This window comes from Sebastes fasciatus, chromosome 12 (assembly GCF_043250625.1).
Source record: "Sebastes fasciatus isolate fSebFas1 chromosome 12, fSebFas1.pri, whole genome shotgun sequence".
Classification (NCBI taxonomy): Eukaryota; Metazoa; Chordata; class Actinopteri; order Perciformes; family Sebastidae; genus Sebastes; species Sebastes fasciatus.
The window spans coordinates 16,751,864-16,773,549 of record NC_133806.1 but is presented as its reverse complement, the minus strand read 5'-3'; the positions used below and the strand labels follow the sequence as shown (position 1 = coordinate 16,773,549).

The 21,686-nt window shown below is 42.0% G+C and overlaps 2 protein-coding genes across 2 annotated transcripts in view; both read left to right on the top strand.

Annotated features, from left to right (window-relative positions):
* The window catches only part of flad1 (flavin adenine dinucleotide synthetase 1), a 276,153-nt gene that overhangs the window by 169,414 nt on the left and 85,053 nt on the right, over window positions 1-21,686 (top strand). The window lies entirely within an intron of this gene.
* Window positions 2,640-21,686, top strand: part of chrnb2 (cholinergic receptor, nicotinic, beta 2) — a 30,829-nt gene continuing 11,782 nt past the window's right edge. The window contains exons 1-3 of the mRNA XM_074653620.1: window positions 2,640-3,053; window positions 18,403-18,548; window positions 20,430-20,474. Coding sequence (XP_074509721.1) covers window positions 2,987-3,053; window positions 18,403-18,548; window positions 20,430-20,474 — 258 coding nt within the window. The 5' untranslated portion in view covers window positions 2,640-2,986. The remainder of the gene's footprint in view (window positions 3,054-18,402; window positions 18,549-20,429; window positions 20,475-21,686) is intronic.

Sequence of the window (21,686 nt, the reverse complement as noted above, 5' to 3'; positions counted from 1 at the left end):
GTCGAGTGCAAAACTGTGGTAACACCGTTCGCCTCTCTCAGAGGCCATCCTTACCATAATAACACTACTTTAGGAGCAACGGAAGTCAGACGGCGTCTGGCGGTACCACGGTTTTACACTCTGCGGCTCACGTTACCGCAGTTTCACAAGCGTGTTGGAGAACTACGGTGGCCTTCAGGTAACGTAACAATGTGAAAGGCTCTTAATAGAGCCAGTGTTTTGTTTGTCCATTCTGGGTTACTGTAGAAACATGGTGGAGCAACATGTTGGACTCCGTGAAGAGGATCTGCTCCCTACGTAAATATGAAGGGCTCATTCTAAGCTAACGAAAACACCACGATTCTTAGTTTCAGGTGATTATACATTAATGAAAACATAGTTATGAATATTATATATTTCTGCTAATAGACCCCCTGAAATGTTACACACGATCCTTTACCTTTACTTTTTATACCAGTATGCTCAATCTATAACAGTACATCATATTTTATAAGATAATCATGTAAAGAAAAAAGTAACCACAGCTGTCTAGTAAATGTAGTGGAGTAAAAAGTATAAAATTTGCCTCTAAAATGTAGTCAAGAAGTATAAAGTGACACAAAGTACAAGTACAGCTGAGCAATATATCGATATTATATCAATATTGTGATATGAGGCTAGATATCGTTGTGGATTTTGGATATCGTAATATCGTGATATGGCATAAGTTTTGTCTTTTCCTGGTTTTAAAGGCTACATTCAGTAAAGTGATGTAACTTTCTGAACTGACCAGACTGTTCTGTTCTATTATTTATGTTTTACACTCATTATATCCACATTACTAATGATTATCTTTTCAAAGATCTCGATGTGTAAATATTTTGTAAAAGCACCAATAGTCAAACCTACAATATCGTCGCAATACCGATATCGAGGTATAGTACAAGTACCTCAAAGTTATACTGAAGTACCGTACTTTTGGAAATGTAATGTGAAAGTAATCATTTCTTATACTTTGTCTAAGTGTTATACTATTAACCAGTCTGTGATTCGTGGATCAGATTTCTATGTTGTTAATCAAAGATATGACAGAACCACAGGAAGTAACTGCAGCACCAGAAGACAGAATGACAGCGAGAGAGGAAGGGACAGAGGAAAGAGGAGAGAGAGGTAGGAAGCGAGGGAGAGCGTGAGGGGGTGTTAGGGGAAGACAAGCACTCGTGGGGGTCCCAGCTTTTAAATAATTCAGAGAGACTCACAGCACTCAGTGCAGAGGAGGAGCACTGTCAGGTCAGCTCATTCACTGCAGAGGAGAGGTAGAGAGGGAGAGAGGAGAGGACTGTACAGAGAGAGGAAGGGTGCATAAAGATGGCATGAGAAGAGGAAGACATTACTGTGGAAGAGTTTGCCTGCATGTGTGTGCATGCACATTTGTGTCTGTCTATGCATTGTGGGCATTTATGCATGAGTGTGTGTGTGTGTGTGTGTGTGTGTGTGTGTATGTGTGTGTATGTGTGTCAGCAGCTGCGCATGTGTATCCTTTGTGTGATGAAAATAGACAAAATGAAGGAGAAACAGGTCGTTTCCTCCTGGAGCTTTCTGGTTTCTCTTAGTCACCACGGCAACCGCCTCCTCCCTCCATCCTGCACTCCTATTTACTTAGTTTACTCTTCCCCCATCCATCCATCCATCCATCCATCCATCCATGCCTCCCACGCTCTTTTGACTCCTCCTGTACCCCTCTTCAGTTGCTGCATTCCCTCCGCCCCTCATCATTCAAATCAATTATATTTTTGTTTTCATTATCAGGCACCCAACTCTGCATGTTGCAATATCCAGAACAAACTGCAAGCTATACCTGGCTACACTTCCTTCTTAACCCCGTCCCCCCTATACCTGCCTGCCTGGTCTTTTCTTCCCTCCGCCTCTTCCTATCCGACTCCTGCGTGTTTGACTTTGTGAATGGAGATTAGAGGTCACTTCAGTGGCCTGGAGGGGGAAGAAACAAAAAAAGGACATTTAATAAAAGATAGGCCTAAGTGAGAAGAGGTCACATGATATGAGAAGGCAAGACATAACCCTGCAGGTTTTTAGAGGGTGAAGATTATTCACAGAATAATGACTACATTAGACTCAGACAGTCCTGGAGAGAGAGAGGTGGTGTGAGGTTATTTTAATGGGCACAGACGTCAGGTGTGTCAGAAAAACACAGAAACGGGCAGGGAGACTCACACCTCAACACATATCTACAATATTTACAATTATACATGTAATTGTTTTACTCTAAATTATTATATTTTTTAATTATTTTCTCAGTAAAATATTATGCATAGGCAAAAAAGAGCTTGATGCAGATGTGTGGCCTACATCTCTTGATGAAAAATACATTTTAGAAGATATAAAATACCTTCTCGCTGCTGCTGCCACAACTGTTGTGCCTGAGGCTGATATTAAAGATAAAAAGCAGATGTCATTAAGTGTGACAAGGTCACTATTGAGCACCACAAACACCGTATATACGTTGCCTAAGAGCACTGCATATTATATGGTGATGTGTGACTTGGTGCGGGGAAGACACTGGCATCGTTATCTGAGCTGTGGAGCCTCTGAGGTATGCCACATCCTCCCCTCCTCCTCCTCCTCCTCCTCTTCCTCCGCGCGCCCCCGCCTCTCCAACGCGTCGCATCGCGCATCGCCTCGCGGTGTTCAGCACCACGGACAGCAGCACCGCACGAACCCAGCGCTCAGCTCACCTGGCCCCGCAGAGATATCTCTATTTTCACCCCTTTTTTCGGCTTATAGAAGAAGAAGAAGAAGAAGAAGAAGAAGTGTGGACCGACGGAGAGTACCTGACGTCACCATGCCAGGTGGAGAGTGAAGGGAGCTTCGGGTCGTGAGGAGGAGGAGGAGGAGGAAGAGGAGGAGGAGGAGGAACACTGCGGGTGAGCTTTGGGGTGGCCCTCTCCTCTCCATCTCGGTGGTGGTGAACACCTTTCTGGACGCTCGGATGATGATGGACGGCTGGCCGCCGCTGCTGCTGCTGCTGCTGCTGGCTCTCCTCGCCATTACGGGAGGTGAGTTAACTTGTCTCGTCTTCTAATGGCTCCATCGTTGCGCTTTTATGTGCATCATCGTCACCTTTTAATATACAAAGGGCCAAATAGCAGCGCACGTTCGAGCATTCGAATATCTCTCCAAAGTGTGGAAACAAAATGAGCGGTTATAGATGCTGAGGAGAGGTGGAAGGAAAATGACTCTTTCATGGCTGTGTCACCATCTTTCCCATAACAACAGCGACGGAATGATGGAGACATATTGGTCCTCTTCCATATATCCATATATCACATGCGCACACTGAAGAAACACTAGTAAATGCAATAGCTAACATCATTATTTGTTTACAACCTACAAGAAATCCTTCAGTTTAGGGTATTATTATAGTGCTTTATAAAGTAACACCATGTGCTAATTATTGTGTTGACTTATTAGTGAGCATATATATTTATTTTGGGGGGTAAAATCTCAATTTGGCAACAAATCAAATATAATAAGGCAAAAGCATTTAAATGTTGCCCACACTGGAGAAACATTAGTAAATGCAATAGCTTAACATCATTATCTGTTTACAACCTAAAAGAAATGCTTCAGTTTAGGGTATTAATATATAGTGTTTTATAAAAGTAACACCATGTGCTTATTATTGTGTGGACTTATTAGTGAGCCTAGGGCTGGGCGATATGGCTTAAAAATAATATTGCAATATTTTTAGGCAATATCGCGATACACAATATATATCGTGATATTCTCAAATATCCTATAAGCACTTCATAAATGCTCGATTTAACCCTTTGATGCATACAATCACACCAATATGATGATTATTGTAGTCCCTGCAGTGAATGTCTGCATCAAAACCTTCTTGTTTATTTTCATTAGTGGTTTCAATTTTAAACTTGCATGCAAAAAGGGGGAAATCACAAGTTAAATTTAACAAAACACTATCCAACAGTATTCACTTTAACCAAATAGTTATCTGGCAATACATGCTTTATATATTTTGATAAATACATAACACACACACACACACACACACCGTTTTTAATGGCGTGTAATAAGTGTAAAGTAACTTAGTGTTATGTTTACCAGTAAGCTGTTATAACATTGCTAATAATAACATGCCCACACATTGTTTTTGCTGCTAATTGGCTGAACATGAATTAGTTGCATGACACACAACAGGTATGTCTTTGTGAATGAGCATGCAGTCTACAAAACATCTAAAAAAAACAACAACTCTGGGCCATCTCCTTCTCTCTAAATAGACGGAGAGGAAGAGAGAGAGAGAGAGAGAGAGAGAGAGAGAGGGGAAGAAATTATGTTATCACTTCCTCCCCCCCTCCTCTCCCTCTCTCATTAACACTGAGGTCTTGCACTGAGTGGGCAGGTTAATGAGAGACACGTTGAGCTAAAACAACTTCTACATCCTGTCATCAAGAGGACAAATGATGTGTCATTCAGCAGAAAGCCTTCCGCCTGTGTGTGTATAACAGCTTAGATAAATAGTCTTTTTGTCTTCATGAAGGACGTGCACTAGTAGAGTAGATGATGAGTCTTATTTACGATGCTGTTGTTGCTTACGGAGCTCAATGAGGTATGTGTTAAGTGTGAAGCCATTAGGGTGTTTGGACATATTTTACCTCCGCAAGTTGGCTCTAATTTGGTGTTAATTTCAGCTCGGCGAGGGTTTGCCCGAAGCACAGCGGAAGACACGTCAGCTGATTGGTTGAATTACAGCCGCCTTAATATTTACAGCCAATCCATAGTAGTGACAGGGCAGAGGCCAGCTCAGTGCCTCTAAGCAAAAAGACAGTTTGTCACTGGCTGTGTAGCAGCACACATAACCACACTAACACACCTCCATCCACGCACACAATCACACACACACACACACACACATGCCTGGCCATCTGCCTCGCTTTGACTAACTGTTCATCATCACCCATGGCGACAACATGCTCCTGTTTTCTCTCTGGCACACACTCACGCTTTTTTTTGTTACAAACACACACACACACACATACACACACACACACACACACACACACACACACACTGAAAGAGAGTTTTTTACGCCAGCAGCTCATCACAATCCATCCAGAGAAGCATTCACAAAGACAGCGTACAGTAAAAGATCACTTTCACCTCCATCAACCTGCCATTTATCAGTTCAAGCACCAGCTCAACCACACACACACAAACACACACGCACGAACACACACACATAACATTTAAATAGTTCGATTTTTGTTATAATAACAACTTTTTTTATTATATTACATTCTTCAAAAACACACTGAAGTGTTTTAAAGATATAACAACACTGAGATGTATATACAGATATAAGAAGTAATAGAATTTGTTGTTCTCATACACCATTCGTAGCTATACCTACGAAAAAGTAATGCACTGTAATTCGTGTATATCCCACGAAATCATGAACCAGGAAGTATAAAGAGCAACAGACGCCACGTAGGGAGGAGGTCAGGGTGGAGGGATGGGTCAAAAAACACCGGAATTTCGCCCAGGAGACCGATGATCGTGTCCCGTGTGAAACCAGAAGTCAATGTTGATTTATTTGTCACGTAATATCCGTACTTAATTTACGCCTCTGCCAATTTTATTTTAACCCAAACCACGACCTTTTCCTAAGGTTTTCCTTAAGTAGTTTTGTTTCCTAAACCTAACCATTTCGATCTTTTCCTAAACCTAACCAATGGTTTTGTGGCCTAAACCTAACCAAGTTGATCTTTTCCTAAACCTTACTAAGTAGTTTTGTTGCCTAAACCTAACCAAGTTGATCTTTTCCTTAACCTAACTAAGCAGTTTTGTTGCCTAAACCTAACTAAGCAGTTTTGTTGCCTAAAACTAACTAAGTAGTTTTATTTTGAAGACTGGAGCAGAAATTGAAACATGTAATGCATGTTCCTGGACATTCGTAAGAAAAAGCACGAAAAACGAGGAATAACTTTTCATAAGAAATCATACAAACTCTTGTATCAGGATACTTTGCATGGACACATACATGCAACAAACTCATGAGATATTTTTACAGTAGGCTTAATTTAATACTTGATTTAGTTGATAATGTGAAATATTTTGCAGATATAAAAGCAGATAAAGATAAGATACTCACCAAAGCACATAAAATACATCAAAAATATAAAGTGTACTGGAGTAATATTAGGTCTCTTTGTATTAAAATACAAATTAGACAAAATAGAATATTGTAATAAATAAAAACTAATAGAGTGTGACACGGATGCGTCTTGTTTATGAAGCTCCTCTAAAGTCACTGCATAATATTCGGTTTCCCCGAGCACTTAGTTTTGTTGGTTGATCATTCCCTGAGTTCAAACAAGAGGTATGTGCACTAGAAAACGCTACCAACGAGAAATATCATTTTAAGGAGCTTCATAAGCAGCGGAGAACTAATGAGTCATCTCCCCTTAAGGGATAAAATCTGATTAGCATCATCCTCAGAGACTGTAAACTCAATCCACACGCAAACACAGAAGAAATGAGCGCATGGTCGAACACCTGGGCATAAACACATTTTAGAGATTCCCTATAAAGATAATATAAAACACATACTTAGAAAAGACAACATGTGCACAGACTAAGTTATATTTTTTATACATTGATGGAATTAGAGGGACAAAATCATAACTTTACATCATCAGACATGCGACAATACTTTCTTACATAAGACTTGGACATACGCAGACGTGCACACAAAAGGAGTCTCGCATTCAGAGGCTGCACAAGGGCACTCAAGGACATTTAACCACCTGTCTCAGACGCTGCCGCGAGGACGTGGCCGTCCTGTTGTGTGAGGAGGATGTCTCCTGTCATTTTCCCCCGCAGGCCATGCATAATAAACAGGTCTGTGGTGCTGAGTTGACCTGATGCGAGGGTTACTGGATATGGAGCACGGTGTGTGCGACCGTCTCATCACCACCCAAGGACGTTAAGTGTGCTCGGATTTACTTTATCAGCTGCATATTAAAACAGATGCGTTTGACGCGCGGCCAAGTCGTCCTCTCTTTGCATGTGTGACCGACTGTGTGAGTGTTATGCATGATGCGCCATAATCTTTGTCCTGTGCTTTATGAATGCACTTAGTGAATATCAACTAACCATTTCCTTGGCAGTGCTACGGTCTAGAAAGTTCTGCTCAGTCAGTAGAGCCTGTCATCACTTTTCTGCTGCACTGCTCCAGCCCACTGATCTCTGCAGCGTCTCAACCCGCACATTACAACAGCCCTCTCCCTCTTTCTGTCACTTTCTGTCTCTATCTCGCCCTCTCATTTCCTCCGTCTCTATCTCCGTTTGGACCGACTCCCAACACGCGGCAGCAACAGGATAAGATCAGCAGATAGGGGGCTGCATCTGCGACAAGAAATGCGCATCAGCAGTCACAACAGAGGCCAGCATGTGTATATGTGAGAACGTGTGTGTGATCCCGTGTGGAAAACTGTGTGCTCTCATGTGTGATTTGGGCAAGATCGAGTGTGTGTGTGTGTGTTTGTGTGAATGAATGTGCAGCAGTAGTAGCAGCAGCAGTGTGTGGCCCTGGAGATTAGAGGGAAGCAGAAGGAGAGCACAGAGGTTTAATAGAAACTTAAGCGGTGGAGAAGGAGAGGGAGATAAGAGACGTTTGGAAAAGTTACGAGTTTTAATTCAAGTGTATTTAAAAACTTGCATTGAGGCAAGGCTGCGCTTATGGTGCTCTGATGCAGGTGTGTGTAGAAGTGTATTCAAGATAACGCAAACCTTCCTCTGATCATAACATGTAGGAAAGATAAAACTGTAATCTTAAATCTAAAAGAACTCTGGCCTGGAAATGTGCGATACAACTAGAGAAAAACATGCTTATCTCCAGAGAGTAATGCTTTTGCAGGGAGTAAACAAATATATGATTTTGATCAGGACTTCTGTAAGATAAGACCAAATGTGATCTAGATACTGCACATGTATCTTATCTCCGCTCACAGGCAGCGTGCCTCGGCCTGCAGGTGATAACATGGCCTCAGGACTTATGGCTATAGCCAAATAATAGCTCAAATCATAGCTGTAATGAGAGGCATTATGCAGTTCAAATGATGTATTTTATTGCATTCCTTGAAATATGCACCACTATGGTTAGAAAGCCATACCGTCTGTCAGCCAACAGCTGAGCTCCTTGGGCTGTAAATAATACGAATAAACCAAACTGCATATGAGGATTTCATAGCTTTGGAGTTTTTCAACTGTAGTCTTTAGTCGTCTAGACCACTTAAACACTTTCCACAATGATTGACTATCTATTTGACATTCAATATGTTTTTAACTGCACTATAACAATAAAAAGAAAATCTTCGTATATTTAGCATCATGTAAGGCCTATTAGCATGATGATACATTATTGCTAAAAGGTTCACAGCAACAAAGAAATGTAAGATATGAAATGAAGCAGTCAGTGATCCACAGACTGCTGTCTCTTTTACTCCGAACTTTAATTGAATTGATCTTCTATCATCGTCTCCTGAGCTGCAACGATTAATTGATTAGTTGTCAACCCTTAAATTAATCGCCAACTATTTTGATAGTAGTTTTTCTAGGAAAAAAAGTCAGAATTATATGCTTCCAGCCTCTTAAATGTGAGTTTTCTTTACTCCTCTATGACAGTAAACTGAATATCTTTGAGTTGTGGACAAAACAAGACATTTGAGGACGTCATCTTGGGCTTTGGGAAACACTGATTGACATTTTTCAGCTTTCTGACATTTTCTAAACCAAACAACTAATCGAGTAATCAAGAAAACAATCGATAGATTAATCAACAATGAATATAATCGTTAGTTGCAGCCCTAATTGTCTCTGCATAGGTATTAATATATCGGGACTGTAACTAACGATTATTTTAATTACTGATTAATCAGCCGACTACTCTCTCGATTAATTGATTGATCAATTGGTTGATCTATATATAAAATGTCATAAGATAGTGAAATATGCCCATCACAGATTTCCCAGACCCCATGGTCTTGTTTTGTCCGGCGGCCAACAGTCCAAAACCTGAAGATATTCAATTTACAATGATGTAAAAAAGCAGTAAATCTTCACATTTGAAAAGTAGGAACCAGAGAATGTTCTGCATTTTTGTTTAAAAAACGTCATTTGATAGACTAATCGATTAATAAATAGAGGTGTAATGATAAATCGATATGGATCGTTGTATCGATTCAATGATCAACGATCCAGTGTCATCGATGCCAAGTGAAAATATCGATACATATCATCATCTTTAAGATACGCCTTTATTTTGAAATTCTCATGGCACGTCTATGTCTCCATTTCCGTCAAAGCGCAGCTTCTTCCTAAACATTCAAACAGTGCTTAAATATGAGAAATGTGGCACTTTATAGTGAACAACATGGAGCTCTATTTGTATTCTTTTTATTAAAAAGAATAAATTGTTTTTCATTTAAATGTCTAGAAGTAATAACATTGTCAAATCATATTTTAGCTGGGTTTTTTTTGTGAGTTGACATAAATGTAACTGATTTTGTTAAATGGACATATGATATATGATATCGACCAGGCCCCTGAATTGAATTGAATCAAAATCGTATCCTGGCATTTTTTTTAATATATCAGCAAATATCATATCATTGTCCAAAGAACCAATATAGTATTGTATTGTGATGAAAATGTTGGTTACTCCCCTGGTAATTATCTTGTTGTTTCAGCTCTAACGTTGGTCTAAAAATTGATTGTATTTTTATCATCAGGCTTTTAGCTTATAAAAGGGCGCGCTGGAGGAATCTGCAAATGCTTCTTTTAACTCACATCTTTCACTCTTTATTTATGTATTGATGTTTAGATCTTGCCAAATTTTAATCTTGTGTCTCTTGTGCATTTATTACTATTATATCCTGTTCATTTGTGTGCTCTTTTTTCTATCTTTGTATTGAATTCCTGCAAATACAACATAAAATCTGATTTTAAAAGGGCTTTGTGATTAAGTTTATATTATTATTGTGGTGTTGTTTATGAGTACAGAAGGGAAGTAGATGCACACATAGAGTTTGTTAGTGGCATTGTTAAAGTAAAGGTATGTTTCCTCATCATAATAAAGCACAAACTCAACTGGCCACACTTTTCTTGGCTGTGGAGTTTGGCGACAGTAAAGCTCCTTCCGGCCTCAGTTAGTCCACAGTGGGACGGCTTTTGTTTTTGGAGTGCTGTGATATTGCGGTTGGATGGAGGATCAATATTAATATCTCAGTTCTATGGGCACTACGGTGCCAATTGGGTGTTGCTAGTAGATCAATGGATCTCTCCATTATTGATTTAAGAATAATTCAGCATAAAAGGTCCCAGCTGCAGCCAAAAAGCCTCTTTGGCAGAACGCAGAGCAGAGAGCGACCCCGCTTCCCCTCCAACCTTTTCTCATTTGAGCGAGTTGTATAAATAGAGATCATCACTGTAATAGTCTTAGCGGGATAATTCAATTTAGCTCTCGCTTCGCCCTCATTTTCTCCACATTTGTCTTTATTAAATTGGTGATTTTATATGATCAAACAAGTTATTGCATACAGTGGTTATCAAAAAATCATGAGTAAGACCTGCAGACCTTGAGGTTGATCAGCACGCTGAGATCAATGGCTGTTTAAAAGAAGGAAACGGATGTGAAGCAATCGAACACTGTGCTGTGTCACTGAAGTGTGAGTGTGAGTGTGTGCGTGTGCGTGAGTGTGTGCGTGTGCGCGTGCGCGTGCACGTGCGTGCGTGCGTGGTGGTGTGTAACTTCCCTCGCTGCAGGGTCTAATGGGGAGCCCCGCTGAAATATTCATAGTGTCACATTAAGTTTGCAATATTTGCACTGGAAAACAACCAGAATACAACCTGAGCTACCAACAACATTACAACCACTCAGCTGGGCCTTTAGCATGACGGCGGCGTTTCGTATGTGGAGACGGAGACAGAGAGAGATCAGTCTTTGTTGAGAAGCATTAGTGAGTGCTGAGGATGAGGATGAACGTGTTTGTGCCGTGCGTGGATATTTTTATCAGTCTCGTTCCTGAGATAAGAATAAACCAGAAACGCTCTCTGTTTCGGTCTCTAATTTGTCTCAGTGTCATAAAATATTAGTCCAGACTTTCATCCTGAGCCCATGCGTGGAGATATTTGAGTAAAAATAGCCGAAAACAGGAAGACTCAGAGAGTGTAAGTGGAAGCCAAGATGGCACATTCCTTTTTTTAATCTGCGTCTCGATTCAGATTTGCGTGGGATGCATATGCCAGATTTCTTTTATTCTAGTAAATGCAGGAGTTGATGCGGAAATATTGAAACTGATCAAACAGCCTATGTCAAGATTTATATATATATATATATATATATATATATATGTAACTGTGTTCAGATCCTAGATAAAGTATATAAAGATGGACAATGCATATCCACTTCCTTCCACTGTACAGAAGTGAATCTAAAATATCCCGGTTACGGTAGCCGCAATCTTGAGATTTTGACTTCATTTGGAGCCAGAGTCTGCACAGTAGTGATCGGGTGGTGGAGCCGCGATATCGAGGTCACCCGCCCGAACCAATCGCGAGCCGAGCACGGCCGCAGCTTGTCAGCGAGAGAGACTCACAGCTGCCAATCATGACGTCTCGCCCCCTTTTTATAGCATCATATAACTAATTAAAACCAAACTTATCAGAAAAATGAACACTTGAACATACTGTACATCAGCGTGATAAGAACTACCTAAAATGACAGAAACCATCTTTGGAGGAAAAATTTATTTGACTTTGACTTTTTAACATGGAGGGGGTGGGCTTTATGACCTATACTGCAGCCAGCCACCAGGGGGCGATCGAAATGTTTTGGCTTCACTTTTGGGGAGCTGTCATGTCGTCCATCTTTATATACAGTCTATGGTTCAGACCTACACAAAAAATCAAACTGTTGTTCCTTGGCCTGAATTTTCAAGTTTTTAAGATATTATCCCGACATCAGAAACATAATATTTTGCATCCAATAAACTGAATCAGTTTGGCCTCGGACTGGTCTTAGTCATCTTCAGCGGTCTTTGACTGAGGAGCTTTTCAATAAGCCCATGTAAATACTTCTAATGCAGCTACTCAAACAATCTGAGGGGAATTAGCTTTCACCTGCTATAAGGTTTGGTGGAGGTGTTGAGGTCAGTTTGGTGAGCGTTGGAGCAAAGACCTTTATACATTTTTCTTTTTCATACTGTAGATTAAACTGCACAGATGCTTCAAATAATGTACGATATAAAGTAAATATAATTCCTCTCACAAGCTTTGTTTACAAAGAAAAACAGATGAATATTAATTTGACAGTTTGGTAAGACTTTTAACATGTCATCTAGTTAGTCTGAGCATGAAACTACCATTTGCATTATGAGTATGGCTGATGGCAGTGCAGGCCTTTTCTGCTTCATCATTGTTTAAGTGAACTGTATTAGCTCTCTGTCTCATCCGGCAGTGTTATTGCCTTGGGCTTCTGGGAACAATAAACATTACTCATATGGTTCAGGCACAGACAGACACTAGTGTTTATTTCCCTCATGAATATGTGCACACAACAAGACACACACATAAACACATGGAAAAAAAAGCAAACCGGCGCCTGTGCACAATAAACAACCAGAGTGCTACACACACACGTGTGCTGACAGGATGTGTATTGATGATGGTGGATTAGCGAGAGAAGGGGCAATAAATGGACAGTGGCTGTCAGCGGCGGGGAGATGGAGATAACAGGAAGGATGAGAGCGAGGGAGACAGTCGGGGGAGAGGAGAGAAAATACGGGCCGGCTCAGATGATGGAGAGACGGAGAAAGTGTAAAAGAAAATGAGACGGAGGAGACGGGACGCAGGAAAGAGCAGGAGATTACAAAATAGGAGGGAGAGAGAGGAGGAATTGCGTGTTTAGTTTACGGGGCATGAATAGAGTCCTCATTGATCCAGAGACAGAGGCCATCATTCCTGCTCAGTGAACACAGCAGTGCTACAGGGCAACAGGGAGGAGGGGAGGAGATCAGGGGGGAAATAGAGGAGAGAGGAGCATGTTCAGAGGGACATGGTGAAAAACAGGAAAAATAACGTCAGTTTAGATTTAGTTTTTTTATAGCTTTTTAATTTCCATATTTTTACATCACCATCCATCCATCTTCAACCGCTTATCCGGGATCGGGTCGCGGGGGCAACAGCTCCAGCAGGGGACCCCAAACTTCCCTTTCCCGGGCCACATTAACCAGCTCTGACTGGGGGATCCCGAGGCGTTCCCAGGCCAGAGTAGAGATATAATCTCTCCATCTAGTCCTGGGTCTTCCCCGTGGTCTCCTCCCAGCTGGTCGTGCCTGGAACACCTCCCAAGGGAGGCGCCCAGGAGGCATCCGTGCTAGATGCCCGAACCACCTCAACTGGCTCCTTTCGACGCAAAGGAGCAAGGACTCTACTCCGAGTCCCTCACGGATGACTGAGCTTCTTACCCTATCTCTAAGGGAGACGCCAGCCACCCTCCTGAGGAAACCCATTTCGGCCGCTTGCACCCGCGACCTCGTTCTTTCGGTCATGACCCAACCCTCATGACCATAGGTGAGAGTAGGAACGAAGATTGAACGGTAGATCGAGAGCTTTGCCTTCCGGCTCAGCTCTCTTTTCGTCACAACGGTGCGGTAAAGCGAATGCAATACCGCCCCTGCTGCTCCGATTCTCCGACCAATCTCACGTTCCATCGTCCCCTCACTCGCGAACAAGACCCCGAGATACTTAAACTCCTTCACTTGGGGTAAGGACTCATTCCCTACCCGGAGTAGGCAAACCACCGGTTTCCTGCTGAGAACCATGGCCTCAGATTTAGAGGTGCTGATTCTCATCCCGACTGCGTCACACTCGGCTGCGAACCGATCCAGTGAGTGCTGGAGGTCGCAGACCGATGATGCCAACAGGACCACATCATCTGCAAAAAGCAGCGATGAGATCCTCAGCACACCGATCTGCAAACCCTCCTCCACCCGACTACGCCTCGATATCCTGTCCATGAATATCACGAACAGGATTGGTGACAAAGCGCAGCCCTGGCGGAGGCCAACCCCCACCGGAAACGAGTCCGACTTATTGCCGAGGATCCGAACACAGCTCTCGCTTTGGGCGTACAGGGATTGGATGGCCCTGAGAAGTGCCCCCCTCACCCCATACTCCCGCAGCACCCCCCACAGTATCTCCCGGGGGACCCGGTCATATGCCTTCTCCAAGTCCACAAAACACATGTAGACTGGATGGGCATACTCCCAGGCCCCCTCCAGGATCCTTGCGAGAGTGAAAAGCTGGTCCGTTGTTCCACGGCCAGGACGGAATCCGCATTGTTCCTCTTCGATCTGAGGTTCGACTATCGGCCGAACCCTCCTTTCCAGCACCTTGGAGTAGACTTTACCAGGGAGGCTGAGCAGTGTGATACCCCTGTAATTGGCACACACTCTCTGGTCCCCCTTTTTGAAAAGGGGAACCACCACCCCGGTCTGCCACTCCTTAGGCACTGTCACCGACTTCCACGCGGTGTTGAAGAGACGTGTCATCCAAGACAGCCCCTCCCCACCCAGAGCCTTCAGCATTTCTGGGCGGATCTCATCAACCCCCGGGGCTTTGCCACTGTGGAGTTGTTTGACTACCTCAGTGACTTCCACCAGGGTAATTGATGATGGTCCCCCATCAGCTTCCAGCTCTGCCTCTACCATAGAGGGCGTATTGGTCGGATTCAGAAGTTCCTCAAAGTGCTCCTTCCACCGCCCGATTACCTCCTCAGTTGAGGTCAACAGTGTCCCATCCTTACTGTACACAGCTTGGATGGTTCCCCGTTTCCCCCTCCTAAGGTGCCGGATGGTTTTCCAGAAGCACTTTGGTGCCGACCGAAAGTCCTTCTCCATGGCTGCTCCGAACTCCTCCCACACCCGCTGCTTTGCCTCCGTCACGGCAGTGGCTGCTGCTCTTCGGGCCCGTCGGTACCCTGCAACTGCCTCCGGAGACCTCCGAGATAACATATCCCGGAAGGCCTCCTTCTTCAGTCGGACGGCTTCCCTGACCACCGGTGTCCACCACGGTGTTCGAGGGTTGCCGCCCCTTGAGGCACCTAAGACCTTAAAACCACAGCTCACCGCCGCAGCTTCAGCAATGGAAGCTTTGAACATCGTCCACTCGGGTTCAATGCCCCCAACCTCCACAGGGATGCCAGAAAAGCTCCGCCGGAGGTGTGAGTTGAAGATCTCTCGGACAGGGGCCTCCTCCAGACGTTCCCAGTTCACCCTCACTACGCGTTTGGGCTTACCAGGTCTGTCCAGAGTCTTCCCCCACCCTCTGACCCAACTCACCACCAGATGGTGATCAGTTGACAGCTCCGCCCCTCTCTTCACCCGAGTGTCCAAAACATGCGGCCTCAGATCAGATGATACGATTACAAAATCGATCATCGACCTTCGGCCTAGGGTGCTCTGGTACCACGTACACTTATGAGCATCCTTATGTTCGAACATGGTGTTCGTTATGGACAATCCATGACTAGCACAGAAGTCCAACAACAAACGACCACTCGGGTTTAGATCAGGGAGGCCGTTCCTCCCAATCACGCCACTCCAGGTGTCTCCATCGTTGCCCACGTGCGCGTTGAAGTCTCCCAGGAGAACTATGGAGTCCCCTACTGGAGCCCCATACAGGACTCCATTCAGGGTCTCCAAGAAGGCCGAATAATCCGAACTGCTGTTTGGTGCATACGCACAAACAACAGTCAGAGTTTCCCCCCCCATAACCCGAAGGCGTAGGGAGGCGACCCTCTCGTCCACCGGGGTAAACTCCAACGTAGCGGCACTCAGCCGGGGATTTGTGAGTATCCCCACACCCGCCCGGCGCCTCACACCATGGGCAACTCCAGAGAAGAATAGAGTCCAACCCCTATCCTATTTTTACATCACTAATGCAACAAATCCCAACATATTTCTTCCATCTCAAATGTACCTCTTCTTCGTTTTCATTGAATTTCCCTTCATGTTTAAATCCTTTTTTCCTCTTTGTCGTTTGTAGTAGAGCTGCAACGATTAATCGATTAGTCGACTTAAATGAATCGCCAACAATTTTGTAATTAAATTCTCTGATGTGAATATTTTCTGGTTTCTTTACTCCTCTATGACAGTAAAATGAATATCTTTGAGTTGTGGACAAAACAAGACATTTGAGGAAGTTATCCTGGGCTTTGGGAAACACTGATGGACATTTTTCTGACATTATACAGACCAAACAACTTATCTATTAATCGTGAAAATAATCGACAGATTAAGCAACAATGAAAATAATTGTTAGTTGCAGCCCTAGTTTGTAGCTTGTATATTTAACTTGATATATTTACAGTCCAGTCGCATGGCAGTCGTGAAATAGTCAGGAAATTTAATGAATTGAATCCTGTACATAGACACAAATTTCAATTTTTTTTCCGAGATGGTCAATATAAAATCAATTTGTATGTAATCAACATAACTGTGAACCAGGAACAATATTGAGCAGCGAACATCGTGTTGGGAGGAGGTCGGGGTGGATGGGTGGACTTTCACCCAGGAGACTGGTGTCAATGTTGATCTGACCAGAAGTCAATGTTGATCTATTTGTCTTGTATCGGTGTTATTTTAACACAAACCAACATCTTTTCCTAAAGCTAACTAAGTGGTTTGTTGACTAAACCTATCCAAGTCAATCTTTTCTTTAACTTAACTCAGTATTTTTATTTTGAAAAGACTGGTGCGGAAATTGACAAATGCGTCATGTGTTGCTGCACATTTGTAGGAAAAAACATTAAACATACGTTGTTGAAAGATGTGCTGAGCGTCACGAAAAAAGTATTTTTGTTTTTTTCATGCTGAATGATTTGTTTCTAAGAAACTATCGAGCACATCTCTGGTAAACACAAGATTTAAAAGTGGTGCTTTGGTGTGATTCTTTGTGGAGGAACTCAGTATCACAGATCTGTTGGTTAAAATCAACTCATTGATTAGTCAACTAAGAATTTCTTTGGTTGAGGATAACCCTAGATTATTTTATTAATCGATGAATCATTTGGTCTATGAAATGCTCATCACAGCTTCCTATAAGCCTAAGATGATGTTTTGTCCAATCGCCAAATGTGTTCAATTTACAACAATATAAAACAGAAAAAAAGCAGCTGGATAAATTACTTGAATTTCTGTCAATCAACTTATCAATTACTTGACTACATTTTATTTGGTCTAGCAGTTGTTATTTCAGTACATTTCTTGTTAGTTTTGTGCAGATGATGCGTTTAAAAGAGGGAAATAAATGTGTAGGATGAGTAGTCTGGGATTTGTGTTCTCTTTTCCCATTTATATAATCTTTTATTGTCTGTTATAGTCTTTGCTTTGTTTACAGGCTTCTCATTTATCCTTATTTAAAAAAATAAAAATAAAAGTCATACCTAACTGTCTGTTAATGTTTCCCACATCAGCTTTCTTTCACATCTTTGGCACCAAGTTAACAGTAAGCAGCCTGTGTTTATCTTCAGGGGGAACGTGTGAGAGGGAGAGGTTGCGGCACAGGAGCGAGCAGATGCCAGAGAGGCAGGGAGCGAGTAGCGGGAGACAGAGGGGAAGGAAAGAAGGAAGAAGGAGGTGCAGAACAGTTGTTTTTCCTCCATGCACCGTGTCTCTCAGTAAAAACGTCTCCCCTCCTGTGTGTGCTGTTGTGACAGCTCTTCCCAAACTCGACCGCTCACACAGATACGACTACAGTCTGCTACAGATGGAGGGATGGCGGACAGGAGGGAGAGAGGGAGAGGAGGAGGGGGGAAGACAGGGGAAGGGAAGTGAGAGATGGAGTGAAAATAACCCAAAGCTACAAAAGACTGGCAGTTGGGGAGAAGTGCAACGCAGCAGAGGAGAATAGATAGAGACAGAGCAGAGGCACGGAGAGAGCGATAGAGACAGAAAGGATAGCGATAGAGACATTCAGACTGGTTGACTCATTCTCATGATGTCAGATCTTGTAAAGAAGTGTGTATCGAGCTGTGCTGACGTGCTCCAGCCGGCAGTGATGAGTAATGCCATGGTTCAAAGGCTTCGCATTCTCGATACACATGGATAGCCAGCTCTCAACGCTGGCAGTGAGGGCCAAACACAGAAACTCAACAGCACCACTGACTTCCTCTTGTACGATACATCCAATGTCATAAAAGTCTTTTTTTTTTTTTTTTTAAAGTGCCAAAAGAGAGACACAGATGGCTGCACCATTTTTGGTCTCATGATGGAGGCAGATGATGATGAAGATGATGATGATAATGTGTTCTCATTTCAGGCGGCCTCGGGGCTGACACAGAGGAGAGGTTGGTGGAGCATCTCTTAAACCCTGCCCACTACAACAAACTGATCCGTCCTGCGACTAATGGCTCCGAGCTGGTTACCGTGCAGCTGATGGTGTCGCTGGCCCAGCTTATCAGCGTGGTGAGTGTGTGCGTGTTTGAATCTGTGTGTGTGTGTGTGTGTGTGTGCGCACCTTTCATAGCATGAGGGAAATCCAATATGTCACTCCTCATTTAGTTTTGATTACACATTAAAAAAGACTCCAAAAGATGGCATTAATTACACGTAGAAACCTGCACTAATGTGGACTAATGCGGTTCCTTCTGATTTTTTGACTCTGCAAAAATGATTTGTATTCAGCCCTCATGGTTAAAGCTGAAATTAAGTAGTCTAATAACAGCCTGATAATCATTTGGCCCTTGGCTCAAGGCTGTTCACCTAGTTTTCCTCTAAATCTATTCAGAGCATTTAGAGAATATTTTCTTTAAGTGCTGGAAGAAGTGCTGGAAGAAGTATTAAGATCTTGTACTTAAGTAAAAGTAGCAATACCCAAATCTAAAAATACTCTTACAAGTAAAAGCCCTGCATTCCAAATCGTATATAAGCAACAGTAAGTCTAAAAATGCACTTAAAGTGACAGTACTCACTCCATAAGTGTTACATTTTTATATACAGTACTATACTATTGAATTAGCTTATGATTATTGATGCAGTAACAAGTAAGCTGCATTTTAAAGGGACAGTGTGTAGGATTTGGTGGCATGGTGTGGTTGCAGATTGCAACCAACCGAGTACCCCTCCACTCACTCCTCCCTTTCCAAGACTGGGGTTATGTGAGCCAGCGAGTTCAAAACCGCGGTAACGCCGTTCGCCTTGCTCAAAAGCCATTCTTACCATAATAACACTACTTTAAGAGCAATGGATGTCAGAATGCAGCTGGCGGTACCATGGTTTTGCACTCTGCTCACCTCCGTTTCACAAGCGTGTCGGAGAACTACGGCGGCCTTCAGGTAACGTAAAACCATGAAAGTCTCTCTCTAGAGCCAGTGTTTGGTTTGTCTGTTCTGGGCTACTGTAGAAATATGGCAGAGCAACATGGTGGACTCTGTGAAAAGGACCCGCTCCCTATGTAGATATGAAGAGCTCATTCTAAGCTTACGAAAACACGATTCTTAGTGTCAGGTGATTATACACTACTGAAAACATATGAATATTATATTCCATTTCTGTTAATATATCTCTCAAAATGTTACACACTGTTCCTTTATTGTTGTAGCTCATTGTACTCATTGTACAATTGTTGCGTGGGTTCATTTCATGTATAACAATACATTGTATTTATACTAACTCAGAATAAGATTTTAATGTAACTGTCAAATAAATGCAGTGGAGTAAAAACTACAATGTTCTTCTCTGAAATGTAGTGGAGTAAAACTATAAAGTAGCATTAAATTAAATAACTTGAGTAAAGTACAGGTAATTCAGAGATGGTACTTTCCATCACTGCAAACAAGTTGAAAAATAACTACTGTCTAGGAGCTAGAAATGCTCATCTGAAATATATGACTGTAGTAGATCTTTATGTTGGTTAAAGAGCCAGTCCACTTATTTTACTCATCATGTTGAGTACTACTTAGCTAAACAGTTATATAAAGTCTTCTGTGGCTATGGAGGAACTTTTTAAAACCTGAGAATCATCAGGGTTATTTCGGCTTGGGCTTGAAGACTTCTAATTTTTTGTTGTTGTTGCAGAAAGCGTTATGAACTGGGGATGTGGAGTTACATAACATATATAGTCATTTACAGAGCAATGAAAGATGCTATCAAGCTCCATATTGCAAGCTTGACTCAGCCTATAGGGACTAACAGTCAGGATGTCTTGGCTTTGCTGCATCAATTTTATGCCATTTTTAAAAAAATATGTCAGACATGACCATCAGCTTGTTGCAAGTGTATTGAATCACTGAGGATCCCCTTTGATCACAGTTTGTAATGTACAATATACCTCTTCTTTTTCTGCAGCATGAAAGAGAGCAGGTGATGACCACCAACGTCTGGCTAACACAGGTGAGACTTCTTCTCCTCATCTTATAGTAAACATACACACACAAAAATATATTAAAACAGAAAGATTATTAAAAATTAGAGATGCACAGATTGCAATTTTCTTGGCAGAGTCTGACCTGCCAATTCCGATTAACTTTAATTAACTTTTTCCGCCGCCGTCCCAGAACCATCCCAAAGTCAGTGTAAACCCTCAAAAAATTATAAATATTATCCTTTTACTGTGGTTATTTGCTTAAAAACACACAAGTCAAATGTTTAGGAAACAAATAATTGAATTTTTATTTAAATATTTACTTTGATTAAAAAAAAAATCTTGGCATTAGTAGTTTTAATTATGTATTATAAGCTGCTTAGAGCTAGTGTTAGGAAGTTAAACAGGTCATAATTCTCTCTTTAATATCTGTTTGATATTGCTTTGAAAACAAACAACTGTATTTATTCAAGTTTCTCGCTCAAAACTACATTTTACAAGATTACATATGTAGTAGGGATATGTATAACAAGACTCTGGCGATACGATACAATATCATGATACTGTAAGCAAGACAAATTTTTTGATTTAATTTTTGGAAAATTGTCATAGTATGAAAAACACATCAGAAACCCACCATTTTAAAATGGGCAAAATAAAACATTTGTACTGCATGCAAAACAACTTCATGGTTTTTGCCCAAAACTGCATGGGATAGCATAAAGAGGGTATTTCCTCACCAAAATTTAGTGTAAATTTGGAGCGTTATTTAGCCTCCTTCCTGACAAGCTAGTATGACATGGTTGGTACTGATGGATTCCTTAGGTTTTTATAGTTTCAAATCATGCCAGTATCTTCACTCTACCTAAAACTGAGCCCGCTACAACCTCCGAAAGATTAAATAGCGGCTGGGCCCGACGAAGCCCTGCCATCAGATTTTTAAGAGGTTAATTAAAAATCAATACAGCGTTTTGGAGAATCGATACAGTATCACAACACCTAATATTGAGATACTCATGTGTAACGATATTTTCTTACACCCCTAATATGAAGACCAAAAAATGAATTAAATATTTGATTTTGGACGGTTTCCCCTTTAGATTTCACAGTTTTACTGCCAGGTCAGTGGAAGTTCATCACACACCACAAGGGACATGGATGGTAGTGACAAATGTGGACACTGAATAATGCTCTCTCTACTACAGTATACATGCTGATTTACGTTATATAATAAGTGTTAT